The sequence below is a fragment of the Syngnathoides biaculeatus genome, chromosome 4, assembly GCF_019802595.1.
Source record: "Syngnathoides biaculeatus isolate LvHL_M chromosome 4, ASM1980259v1, whole genome shotgun sequence".
NCBI classification, from domain to species: Eukaryota; Metazoa; Chordata; class Actinopteri; order Syngnathiformes; family Syngnathidae; genus Syngnathoides; species Syngnathoides biaculeatus.
The window spans coordinates 17941120-17954669 of NC_084643.1; the positions used below are offsets into that span (position 1 = coordinate 17941120).

Consider the following 13550-nt stretch of genomic DNA (forward strand, 5'->3'; position numbering starts at 1 on the left):
ATATCGCCTTGGGCTTTCAAAGTATGCAGCGGAGCCTTGACCTGAATATATAAAATAAATTGGGGGAAAAAGCACTGTGTCACTAAACAATGAAAATTAAATATTTGCAAAATATCTGCATAAATATTTATTTTACCTGGTTAATGGGACTTCTGCTCCTGAACCTCTGCGCACAGCTTCTGCAAATCGGGGCTGTTGCTGAATTGATGTCTTTGATTTGCTGTTTTGTGATATTTTCTGCCATTTTTATGGTTCTGTCTTTGACAGTCTTCGCAGAGAGAGGCATCTCTCTGATTTTCTGCACAATTTCGTCTTTGTTTTTAAAGTCCGCAAATAAGTGTTCTGAAATCTTAAGGAATGATTCTTTCATATATTTTCCATCTGTGAACGGTTTCCCATGCCTGCCTATTTCCTGAGCGGCCACAAAGCTTGCATATGTAGTTGAATTTGCAGACTTCACCCACTTCTTGAATTGATTTTTCATCCAGTCAGCCTTCTGCATCAGTTCCGAAACAGCTTTTTTCCTCTCTTCTCCCTCTGGATATTTTTCAGCAAAGGCTCTGTGTGTATTGTTAAAATGTCTTGCGACATTTGACCGTTTATTGTTAGCCAGTTTTTCTCCACAAATTAGGCATACTGGTAGGCCACTCTCGCCCGAGGTAAATGCAAATGAATCTGCCCAGGCATCATTGAATGTTCTATTTTCTTGAGATATTTTTCTTTTCTTACATTTCTCCATTGGCTTTGCCGGGCTCTATTTTGAGCGACGAAAAAATAATATCAAATAATTTAAATAATATTTTAATATTTCAAGATCACAATAATCTTCAAATTTAGAACTAAAATAATATAAAAACTAACACAAATAAAACACACTTCAATTAAATACAAAAAAAAAATTTTAGTAATTTATTTTCCCAACCCAATCAGAGCCGCATTATAAGGATGAAAGAGTCGCATTAGGCTCCGGAGCCGCAGGTTACCAACTGCTGCGCTAGAGGTATGGAAGCAATTTGGAGAGATTGCTGTGGAGTTTTTGACCAACTTATTCAACAGAATACTAGCGGGTGAAAAGATGCCTGAAGAATGGAGGAAAAGTGTTCTAGTTCCCATTTTTAAGAACAAAGGGGATGTTCAGAGCTGTGGGAACTATAGAGGAATAAAGTTGATGAGCCACACAATGAAGTTATGGGAAAGAGTAGTGGAGGCTAGACTCAGGACAGAAGTAAGTATCTGCGAGCAACAGTATGGTTTCATGCCTAGAAAGAGTACCGCAAATGCTTTATTTGCCTTGAGGATGCTAGTGGAAAAGTACAGAGAAGGTCAGAAAGAAGTACATTGTGTCTTTGTGGATTTAGAGAAAGCCTATGACAGAGTACTAAGAGAGGAACTGTGGTACTGCATGCGTAGGTCTGGTGTGGCAGAGAAGTATGTTAAAATAGTACAGGACATGTATGCTGGCAGCAGAACAATGGTGAGGTGTGCCTTAGGTGTGACAGAGGAATTTAAGGTGGAGGTGGGACTGCATCAGGGATCAGCTCTGAGCCCCTTCCTGATTGCAGTGGTAATGGATAGGCTGACAGATGAGGTTAGACTGGAATCCCCTTGGACCATGATGTTCGCAGATGATATTGTGATATGCAGTGAAAGTAGGGAGCATGCAGAGGAACAATTACAAAGATGGAGACATGCACTGGAAAGGAGAGGAATGAAGATTAGTCAAAGTAAAACAGTATATATGTGGAGGAAGAGTGAAGCTCCAAATATTTAGGGTCAGCAATCCAGAGCAATGGTGAGTGTGGTAAGGAAATGAAGAAACGGGTCCAAGCAGGTTGGAACAGCTGGCGAAAGGTGTCTGGTGTGTTATGTGACAGAAGAGTCTCTGCGAGGATGAAGGGCAAAGTTTACAAAACAGTGGTGAGGCCGGCCATGATGTACGGATTAGAAACGGTGGCACTGAAGAAACAACAGGAAGCAGAAATGGAGGTGGCAGAAATGAAGATGTTGAGGTTCTCGCTCGGAGTGAGCAGGTTGGATAGGATTAGAAATGAGCTCATTAGAGGGACAGCCAAAGTTGGATGTTTTGCTGACAAGGTTCGAGAGAGCAAACTTCGATGGTTTGGACATGTTCAGAGGCGAGAGAGAGTGACTATATTGGTGGAAGGGTGCTGAGGATGGAGCTGTCAGGGAAAAGAGCGAGAGGAAGAGCAAAGAGAAGGTTTATGGATGTGGTGAGGGAAGACATGAGGGCAGTTGGGGTTAGGGTTAGAGGAAGATGCAGGAGATAGGCTAAGATGGCAAAAGATGACAGGCTGTGGCGACCCCTAACGGGACAAGCCGAAAGGAAAAGAAGAGAGATGTTCGTAAGTAGTGGTACACTGTTTACATAATTACATCTGTGTTGATGGTGGATGTGTGGAATGGATCAGGTTGCCAGCATTCAAGGAGTATGAAACAACCTATGAAGTCAGTGATGGTGAGAGCTAAGGAAAGATTCATCAGATCTATATGATTTATGTAAATGGAGTGTTTTGACTTCAAAACTGTGAAGCTCGCCGAAAGGCAACTGATAGTATGCATGACGCAAGGTGGCCAAATTTGAACCCAAACCATCAGAATTTTGAGGCAGCTCCGCAAACCAGTCATCATTGTGCTGCCTGTACTTTCAATTGGAAAAATTAGTGCGGTTATGTGAAAGACCACATTATCGCCAGGGGCTTTAATAAGTGAAGACAAGTTTACCTCTTTGAGGAGTGGTGTTTTAAGCAGCTCATGATACGCCTCGGCAGACTCCTCAAACTTGTCGTGTTTCTGCAGATCTAAAGCTTTATGATACAAAGCAAAAGCCTCTGCTTCCTAGAAGCAGTAAAAACAAAGCGTCATCATGGAAATGTCAGCAGTCGAGAAGATACATCAGACCGATTCACTGTACCTGAGCCTCTTTTGTTCTGCTTTTTCTACTTTTCAAGGGATCTTGAGACTCATCTGTATTTGTCGATGCGGCGTTTAATGCCGCAATTCGAATCTGTAATAAATAAAAAAAAACATGAACGCAAACAGGATAAAGTCACACATAGGTAAAGATGCAAATTCAAAAACCACTTAATTACTTGACAAAACATGTTCATAGAGTGCTGGAGCTCAGTATAAACCAGGTTACCATTTTTCAAGGATGATGTGCTCTTTGATTGCAGGCCATCCACCATTAGTTTCAGCAGGTCCTGATCGGATCTGTTTACGAGCACACAATATAGTGGCAATGAGACAAAACTTGCATGGTGAAGTGATAAGTGAGTATTTAAATAATGTGGAGTGCTTTACATTCCTTAGGGCTTGGTTTGGTCAAATATGTTCACTCAGCGCACTGCCAATAAGGTTAGCTTCACATTACTCAAAATGTCAATAAATTATAGCATAGTTAGCTTAGCTCATCCTCGGCACTCAGTCGAATTTAGGAAATAACCAGTAAATATATGAGTGGTTCTATAACTTAATGGGCTGTTGATTGTCCGACGTTATAGAGGAGACAAACCTAAAATCTCAATTTGTTGCTTCAACCAGTATGAGTTGGATGTGCTCCTGCTTCATTTACCAAGGGTGCCGATCGATCGACTCACATAGGACTTACCATTCAATTCCGTCTCGACTGGACCTGTAACATTAATGTGATGAAACCAAGGTAGGATCGTGTGAAAACTACAAGAGAGCCCATTTGGAGTACTATATCAGTTTGAAACTTCATCAATTCATCAGCTTTTGTTATCGTTCGTGTAAGAAGCGCCTCTCACCCTGACGTAGGATACTCATGAGTAAACTCGTCGCTCATTGGCCAGTACGCTATTCGCATGACCAATCAAATATTTGCATATAAAAACAACTGCCTTTACCTAAATTCTCGCGTATTTTAGAACAGTTAAATCGTGGCAAGCTTTCTTAACATTTCGGAGCTAAGTTTGACTATCCATAATTTACGTAGTTTGTATCAATAACGAGTCGAAGAGTCGTAATTTCTTTTTGAATAGTCTTCGTCATAAATCACAATTCCAATTACAGATAGTATCAACATTTTGATTTCCCCAATCAAAGATTGATTATGGAGACACTTAAGGGACACCTGCCTTGAATAGAGCCGAATTAGACAAACTGGAAATTAAACTGGAATTACGTCTTGTAAGAATCAAATTGTGGATATTTCAAACTAGAGTCAGATATATCTAGAGTTCAATTCCAGATACAGTATATGTAATTCACATAGCAAGTATCCAATACTGAATTGTATATCCGCAATTGGATGGCTATCGCAAAGGCAGCTTCACCACCCCCGCGACCATTGTGAAGATAATCGGCTCAGAAAATAGATGGGTGAATGCATAGTTATAATTCCACTTTAAGATATTGCTAATTCAGATCAATTCGCAATGTCTATATCTTCCTTTTTGGATTCCCGAAATCAAATTTTGAGTAGGCAAAATAAAAACTTCGATATGTGGAAGTGGGATTATGACTAGTCAAAATAAAATGGTAGATTTCTCAAATTGGAGTCATGGAGAGTCATAATGTAATTGTAAATATCGGTCATGCACAAGTGGATATCTGGAAATTTAACTATAGTTATTTGGAATGAGGGACCCCAGACACATTAATGCCAAAAGTGATATAATTTTCCCCATGATGTTATAGATACTATATGAAATGGTCATTGTGGATAGGGAAAACAAACTGTAGATATCTCGAGATGGATTTTTGGCTCGTCACAATCTAATTGTAGATATCTATAATGCATAAATGGATATCTGGAATTGAATGGTAAGGATCTGTAATGATAAATGTCATAAATGATGAATGAAAAACTTGCAAATATCTGTACTTCAGTGAAATTAGATCAAACATCTCTATCTGATGTTTGAAGCCCCTGAGCCCCCTCTTCACTCTACTGACCCACAGCTGTGCACCAATATCCAACTCCAACCTCTTCATCAAGTTTGCAGACATCATGACTGTGGTGGGCCTCGTCAACAACACCAATGACGGGTCAAAGACCAGGTACCTTCCGGTGGTGTATCACGAGGGAGTCTCCTCGTGGGGAGCCTTACGAAGCCTGGTCTTTGGTCTTTGCAGTTTCTGCTCGCGTTCTCCCCCGCTAGTCCCAGCGCCCCCTCTGCCTCCGTATCTATCATCCTGTTGTCCTTTTCTCCCGATATTCTCTCGTCATCTTCTTCTACTTCTTCTCTTCGGAGGACTACGGAGCCTCCCACATGCAAGCCTAGTGCTTCTGAGCACCTCGAGTGACTCAACAACAACAACAATGAGACAAGGTACCGGCGAGGTGATGCAAGGCCAACAATCTGCACCTGAATGTGGCAAAGACTAAGGAGATCATAGTGGACTTCAGCAGAGGGACCACCCAGCATCCCCTGCTAGTCATCAACGGTCCTTTACTAGAGTGGTTGAGCAGCGCCAAAATCCCGAGTTTACACATCTCCGAAGACCTGTCTTAGATCCCTAACACCACAGCACAGCAACATCACCGTGTGGTACGGCGCCTCCACCACCTCCTGCTACAAGATCCTCCAACACACTGTGAGAGCAGCTGAGAGGATCATCGGTCTCTCTCTCCCCTCCCTTTTGGACATGTATAACACCCGCCTCACCCGCAAGGCCACCAGGATTGCTGGTGACCCAACTCAGGCATTCCAGTGCCACAAATTGCTGCTATCACAGAGACTGCAGAGTCTTTGGGCCAAAACCAGCAGGCTCAAAGATGGTTCCTTCCACCAGGCAGTCAGGATGGTGTAATCTCTCTCTGATTTGCCCCCATTATTATAATCCCTACCTGGTACCCATCACCACTGACTCGAGACCAGAAATTACCAGTAAGCACTTTAAGCACAGTATTCACCTTGACCTTAACGCACTGTGGACATTACCCATTGATGCAGCTCTTGTTAAATTAGCCATATTGACCATATTGATTATAAATGCAGCCCTATGGGGGCACAAACCAGTGCAATCTGTAGGCCGGTCCCAAGCCCGGATAAATGCAGAGGGTTGCGTCAGGAAGGGCATCCGGCGTAAAAACTGTGCCAAACAAATATGAGCGTTCATCTAAAGAATCCCATACCGGATCGGTCGTGGCCCGGGTTAACAACGCCCGCCCCCGGCACTGCTAACCTGCAGGGCGTCGGTGGAAATTCAGCTACTGTGGGTCGAAGACAAAGAAGAGGAGGAAACCGGATCCAGCGTCAGAAGAAAAAGAGGAATGCACAGAGCCTACAACTGAGTGTAGGGACTTTGAATGTTGGGACTATGACAGGAAAAGCACAGGAGTTGGTTGACATGATGATTAGGAGAAAGGTTGATATTCTGTGCATCCAAGAGAGCAGGTGGAAAGGTAGTAAGGCTAGAAGTTTGGGAGCAGGGTTTAAATTATTCTACCACGGAGTAGATGGGAAGAGAAATGGAGTAGGGGTTATTTTAAAGGAAGAGCTGGCTAAGAATGTCTTGGAGGTGAAAAGAGTATCAGATCGAGTGATGAGACTAAAATTTGAAATTGAGGGTGTTATGTATAATGTGGTTAGCGGCTATGCACCACAGGTAGGATGTGACCTAGAGTTGAAAGAGAAATTCTGGAAGGAACTAGATGAAGTAGTTCTGAGCATCCCAGACGGCGAGAGAGTTGTGATTGGTGCAGATTGTAATGGACATATTGGTAAAGGAAACAGGGGCGATGAAGAAGTGATGGGTAAGTACGGCATCCATGAAAGGAACTTTGAAGGGCAGATGGTGGTGGACTTTGCAAAAAGGATGGAGATGGCTGTAGTGAACACTTATTTCCAGAAGAGGGAGGAACATATAGTGACCTACAAGAGCGGAGGTAGAACCACGCAGGTAGATTATATTTTGTGCAGACGATGTAATCTGAAGGAGGTTACTGACTGTAAAGTAGTGGTAGGGGAGAGTGTAGCTCGACAGCATAGGATGGTAGTATGTAGGATGATTCTGGTGGTGGGTAGGAAGATTAAGAAGACAAAGGTAGAGCAGAGAACCATGTGGTGGAAGCTGAGAAAGGAAGAATGTTGTGCGGCTTTCCGGAAAGAGGTGAGACAGGCTCTCGATGGACAACCGAAGCTCCCGGAAGACTGGACGACGACAGCCAAGGTGATCAGAGAGACAGGCAGGAGAGTACTTGGTGTGTCATCTGGTAGGAAAGGGGAGAAGGAGACTTGGTGGTGGAACCCCAAAATACAGGGAGTCATACAAGGAAAGAGATTAGCGAAGAAGAAGTGGGATACTGAGAGGACTGAGGAGAGGCGAAAGGAGTACATCGAGATGCGACGTAGGGCAAAGGTAGAGGTGGCAAAGGCTAAACAAGAGGCATATGAAGACATGTACACCAGGTTGGACACGAAAGAAGGAGAAAAGGATCTCTACAGGTTGGCCAGACAGAGGGATAGAGATGGGAAGGATGTGCAGCAGGTAAGGGTGATTAAGGATAGAGATGGAAATGTGTTGACTGGTGCCGGTAGTGTACTAAATAGATGGAAAGAATACTTTGAGAAGTTGATGAATGAAGAAAATGAGAGAGAAGGAAGAGTTGAAGAGGCAAGAGTGAAGGACCAGGAAGTGGAAATGATTACTAAGGGGGAAGTCAGAAAGGCACTACAAAGGATGAAAAATGGAAAGGCAGTTGGTCCTGATGACATACCGGTAGAGGTATGGAAGCAATTTGGAGAGATGGCTGTGGAGTTTTTGACTAACTTATTCAACAGAATACTAGCGGGCGAAAAGATGCCTGAAGAATGGAGGAAAAGTGTTCTAGTTCCCATTTTTAAGAACAAAGGGGATGTTCAGAGCTGTGGGAACTATAGAGGAATAAAGTTGATGAGCCACACAATGAAGTTATGGGAAAGAGTAGTGGAGGCTAGACTCAGGACAGAAGTAAGTATCTGCAAGCAACAGTATGGTTTCATGCCTAGAAAGAGTACCACAGATGCATTATTTGCCTTGAGGATGCTCGTGGAAAAGTACAGAGAAGGTCAGAAGGAGCTACATTGTGTCTTTGTGGATCTAGAGAAAGCCTATGACAGAGTACCAAGAGAGGAACTGTGGTACTGCATGCGTAAGTCTGGTGTGGCAGAGAAGTATGTTAAAATAGTACAGGACATGTATGATGGTAGCAGAACAATGGTGAGGTGTGCCTTAGGTGTGACAGAGGAATTTAAGGTGGAGGTGGGACTGCATCAGGGATCAGCTCTGAGCCCCTTCCTGTTTGCAGTGGTAATGGATAGGCTGACAGATGAGGTTAGACTGGAATCCCCTTGGACCATGATGTTCGCAGATGATATTGTCATATGCAGTGAAAGCAGGGAGCATGCAGAGGAACAATTGGAAAGATGGAGACATGCACTGGAAAGGAGAGGAATGAAGATTAGCCGAAGTAAAACAGAATATATGTGCGTGAATGAGAAAAGTAGAGGGGGAAGAGTGAGGCTACAGGGAGAAGAGATAGCGAGGGTGGACGACTTCAAATACTTGGGGTCAACAATACAGAGCAATGGAGAGTGTGGTCAGGAAGTGAAGAAACGGGTCCAAGCAGGTTGGAACAGCTGGCGAAAGGTGTCTGGTGTGTTATGTGACAGAAGAGTGTCTGCTAGGATGAAGGGCAAAGTTTACAAAACAGTGGTGAGGCCGGCCATGATGTACGGATTAGAGACGGTGGCACTGAAGAAACAACAGGAAGCTGAACTGGAGGTGGCAGAAATGAAGATGTTGAGGTTCTCGCTCGGAGTGACCAGGTTGGATAGGATTAGAAATGAGCTCATTCGAGGGACGGCCAAAGCTGGATGTTTTGGAGACAAGATTCGAGAGAGCAGACTTCGATGGTTTGGACATGTTCAGAGGCGAGAGAGTGAGTATATTGGTAGAAGGATGCTGAGGATGGCGCTCCCAGGCAAAAGAGCGAGAGGAAGACCAAAGAGAAGGTTTATGGATGTGGTGAGGGAAGACATGAGGGCAGTTGGGGTTAGAGAGGAAGATGCAGGAGATAGGCTAAGATGGCAAAAGATGACACGCTGTGGCGACCCCTAACGGGACAAGCCGAAAGGAAAAGAAGAAGACCATATTGATTATACGCTCTATAGAATATGGCACAATTTACATGCTTTACACAGGCCAGTTTATTTATATTTGATTTCTTTTGAACTCTTTAGTCTATTATAGCACCGCAGGTCTAGAAGGAATGCTATGTCAGGTATATTGTATGTCATGTATGTATAACACATCTGATAATAAAGTTAGTTGAACTTGAACTAATCACAATTTGGTTACAGATATTTATGAAAGAACAGTGCAACTATTCAAAATGCAAGTATGACTATCCAGGATGGTGTTTTTGATATCTACAATGTTAACTCTGGAAAGTAAAACTTATGGAGCTCTTAAATGTCAAGAAGGCTTGCCATAATTTCCACAAGTGAAAATTTGGTCACAGATATCATGAAAGACAATTTTGACGACTCAAAATGTAATTACAATTAGTCAGATTGACATTGTTGAAACCGACAATGTTAATTACACATGGTCAGATTTATATTTTAAATATTAAATGGGCTTTTCACATCACTGTGGATAAGCAGAATCAATTTCAATCAATGTATGTAATGTTCTCTTTAATGAGGGAAAATTGAATTACAGACATTTTTAACACATATCCAGTCCAGTCCAAGTGAGGGAGACGAATGACACCATATAAGGAGTGGAAAGTTACTATCCCGGCTCAAGACAAGACCGCAACCGCTTCTACCATGGATCCATACATACAAAAACCTTGTGTTACCAGGCAACTTTGTATTCCTCTTAGGCTATCTTGTCAGAAAACACACGTCTCCTGTGCAGGAGATGCCTAACTAAGACCCGGACGTCTGTATTGCACATTCCTTTGTAATAAATCAATTTGCTGGTCCAATCATTGGTCATCTCTTCCTCGATCCGTGCACACGCGTAGGGTCCAACTCGCAAATCCCTACAGCGGCAAAGAAAATGGATGGATGATTGGATGGATGGATGAATTGTCTGTCCTTAAAAGGCTCTTACCTGCACAGCAATCAGTCACCCACTAGAGGGCAAACATTTACTATATTTCAAAGTGGCTTGTAATGTACAATACAGACGGCAGCACGATAACGGACTGGTTAGAGCGTCTGCCCTACAGTTCTAAGGAAAGGGGTTCAAATCCCGGCCCCGCCTGTGTGGAGTTTGCATGTTCTCCCTTTGCCTGTGTGGGTTTTTTTCTGGGCACTCCGGTTTCCTCCAGCATTACAAAAACATGAAAAAAATTGAAGACTCTAAATTGACCTTAGGTTTGATGGGGAGAATGAGAGACTGGTTGCTTGTCTCTATGTGCCCAGCGATTGGCTGACAACTAGTTCAAGGTGTAACCCACTTCCTGCCCAAAATCGGCTGGGATGGGTTCCAGCACTCCCATGACCCTTGTGAGGATAAGCAGCACAGATAATGGATGGATACAGCATGTTCCTGTTCCTGATTTGCATCATGTGGTTTCACTGCGGTATCTTGAATCTTCACATGCATGCATTACCAGACATATGACATAAGACATACAAAGTTAATTATAAGTAAGTTAAGTTTTACTTTCATCTTAGCAGTCTTTTGCTTGACACCATTACCACAAATTGAAATAAATAAAATGCCGGTTTAGAAATGGGGTGGGGTGATGGACTCAGTCACCCTGCTTGTTGCAGTGTTCCTGCCACTCAACAAATTGAACCTCCTCACCCCACCTCTCCCTCTCGGCCAAGACTGGTTAGCTGGCTCCATTATCAATTCCTTTTGTCAGCATGTCTGCAAAAAGCAGCTTACGTCATGGTCATTATAGGCTCTATAAAATGCAGGGTAATGCAGAATCACTGCGCAGTTGAAACAGCTACATCCCAAGACACAGAGCAGATTGCCTCAAATCATGAGTTCCACCGGCTTTGACTTTTATTTTCCTTCTACCTACAAGAGGAGAACGGTTATGCGCAATGCAGGATATGGATCTAGTGGCGGTATTGAATCAAGGGCTGCATATTTGAGCCACTCTGTCCCACCATCTTACGCGTCGTCATACAGAAGTTTTCCCATCCACAGTCGCGCTACCTCCAGCTCTTTCCTGCTTTCTGCTCCAGGGTGTACAGCTACTACAACCTACGTCTTGACCAAGCAGCACAGGTCACCTCTGAATTCAAACGATTAAGGACGCAGGAGAAGGCGGAGCTACAAGACCTTAATGACCGCTTTGCAAGCTTCATTGATAGGGTCCATGAACTGGAGCAACAGAACAAGTTGCTGGAGACTGAACGCCTGTTGCTCAGGCAGCGCCAAACAGAACCGTCAAACCTCCGGGCCCAATATGAGGATGAGGTGCGTCAGTTAAATGCTGCAGTGGAAGAAGCCCGTTATGAGAGACAAGCTGCCCAGCACCACAGGGATGAGATAGAGGGCGTGTTGAAGAATCTGCAAAAACGCTATGAGGATGAAGTGCTTGGTAGGGAGAGGGCAGAAGGCAGGCTTATGGATGCCAGAAAGGAGGCAGATGTGGCAGCAATGGAGAGAAATGAACTTGAGAAAAGAGTTGAAATTCTTTTGGATGAGCTGGCCTTCCTGAAGCGTCTCTGTGAGAGCGAAATTGCAGAACTCCAGGCCCAAATTCAATATAGCACGGATGTGTCTGTGGAGATGAATGTAGTTAAACCCGACCTATCAGTTGCTCTACGAAACATTCGAGTCCAGTATGAGACGATGGCACAACGCAATCGCCAGTCAGCCGAGGAGTGGTTCTGCAACAAGATGAATATGATGTCGCTTGGCACTGTTCGCAATACAGAGAGTGCACGTAATGTCAAAGACGAGGCTGGTGAATGCCGCAGGCAGGTCAAAACTAAGACGTTGGAGATTGATGCCTGCAGAGAGATGAACCAAGCACTGAAAAACCAATTGCAGGAAGTGGAGGAGAAACAGAGTGCTGAGATTTCTGCTCTGCAGGTGAGCAACTGAATGACATTCTATGTCATTGTAGAACAAATATATCTATAATTAACTGTAAGATGAGTAAGTGGTTTCTAGATCTGCCAAAAAGTCTTTCCAAAGATGTTGTCTTGGCACACTAAAAGATTTTCAGGTGATTTCTGCAAATGTCTTTTTTCCCCCACAGGATGATATCAATCATCTGGAAGAAGAATTAAAGGTAAACAAGAATGAAATGGCTCGCTACCTGAAAGATTATCAAGATCTCTTGAATGTGAAGATGGCCTTGGATATTGAAATTGCAGCCTACAGGTTGTGATCATACACGTACTCCATATATATTGCATTGTAATTATGAAACAACAAATGTCAGAAATATTTCCTTGTTCTCCATGTTTACTACAATCTTAGAAAGCTGCTTGAAGGAGAAGAGAACCGCTTAGACCGGTGTGGCCAGATGTCTTCTGTGGTTCACTCCCAAGCTGTGTTTGCGGGACCTCCTCATGGAAAAACACTAGTCTCCGTGCAATCTCAATTGTATTCGGCCTCTCCATACTTACTGACCCCTCGATTATACAGATCAACAGTATCCACTGAGGAGGCACTATCTGCAAGTCAAGCAGAGCAAGCAGAGGCAAGCCCCCCTCAGGAAGTGGAAGGCAATGAAGCAGAGGACAGGGAGGAGGAGGAGGAGGAGGCAGAAGAGGTGGAACTAGATGACAAGGAGAAGGGAGGGGAAGATGATGAAGAGCAGAGCGAAGATGAAGCTGATGAAGAAGGTGAGTGTGTGTGTGTGTGTATAGTCTTTTTCATTTCCTAATTACTCTTATTTTCTCCCTGAAGAGGCCAAGATAGAGGATCCATTTAAGGAGGATGAAAAGGAAGGAGTGGATGAATCTAATCAGAAAGAAGAAGGGGAGGACAGTGACGATGACAAAGAAGAAAGCCCAAAAGAAGTGGAAATTGAGGCTGATGAGAAAAATAAAAAAGTTTAGTACTGTTTATGTATGCTTTGCTAACTTGCAAGCAAGTCCTCCACTGTGGGGCTCCAATATGTGTTCGAATTGTAATGGTGAATATCTCACCTTGTTGCATGGACAGTACAATTTAAATGCAGTACAGTATTATCAAAATTAAGAAAATTTTACAAGCACCAAAACTACAGTTATGCTTTGTGCAGATTTGTTTGCAACATGTTTGTGCTTGTCACCACAATATAAGAAAGTCTGTACTGAATTAGCTGATATTCTCCAGTGATTGCTGTGAATAATGTCCTGCAATAATAAAAGCCCTGAAGTCTTATAAACCCATAATATATGGAGTGGTTTTCATTTATACCCCTACACACAGTTGTTGCATCATATAGAAGTATTAAATATTTTTAACACACACTTACTGCATCCATCCATCCATCCCTTTTCTCAGCCGGTTATCCTCACATGGGTCACGGAAGTGCTGGAGCCAATCCCAGCTGTCATCGAGCAGGAAGCGGGGTACACCTTGAACTGCCTGCCAGTCAACTGCAG

General features: G+C 43.4%; 2 protein-coding genes across 3 annotated transcripts in view; one reads left to right on the plus strand and one right to left on the minus strand.

Annotated features, from left to right (window-relative positions):
* Positions 1-3815, minus strand: part of cabin1 (calcineurin binding protein 1) — a 93000-nt gene extending 89185 nt beyond the window's left edge. For both annotated transcript variants that reach the window (XM_061816230.1, XM_061816228.1), the window contains exons 1-4: positions 3629-3815; positions 3161-3231; positions 2933-3025; positions 2743-2856 (exon numbers count right to left, since the gene is read on the minus strand). In XM_061816230.1, the coding sequence (XP_061672214.1) occupies positions 2743-2856; positions 2933-3025; positions 3161-3163 (210 nt within the window). In that variant the 5' untranslated portion in view covers positions 3164-3231; positions 3629-3815. The remainder of the gene's footprint in view (positions 1-2742; positions 2857-2932; positions 3026-3160; positions 3232-3628) is intronic.
* A 7163-nt stretch (positions 3816-10978) lies between these two features.
* neflb (neurofilament light chain b) lies at positions 10979-13255 on the plus strand. Its single transcript, XM_061816232.1, is given in 5 exon segments — positions 10979-11179; positions 11182-12042; positions 12212-12336; positions 12436-12803; positions 12868-13255. Coding segments are annotated over 5 exon segments (1707 nt in total). The 3' UTR covers positions 13020-13255.
* The last annotated feature ends 295 nt before the right edge of the window (positions 13256-13550 follow it).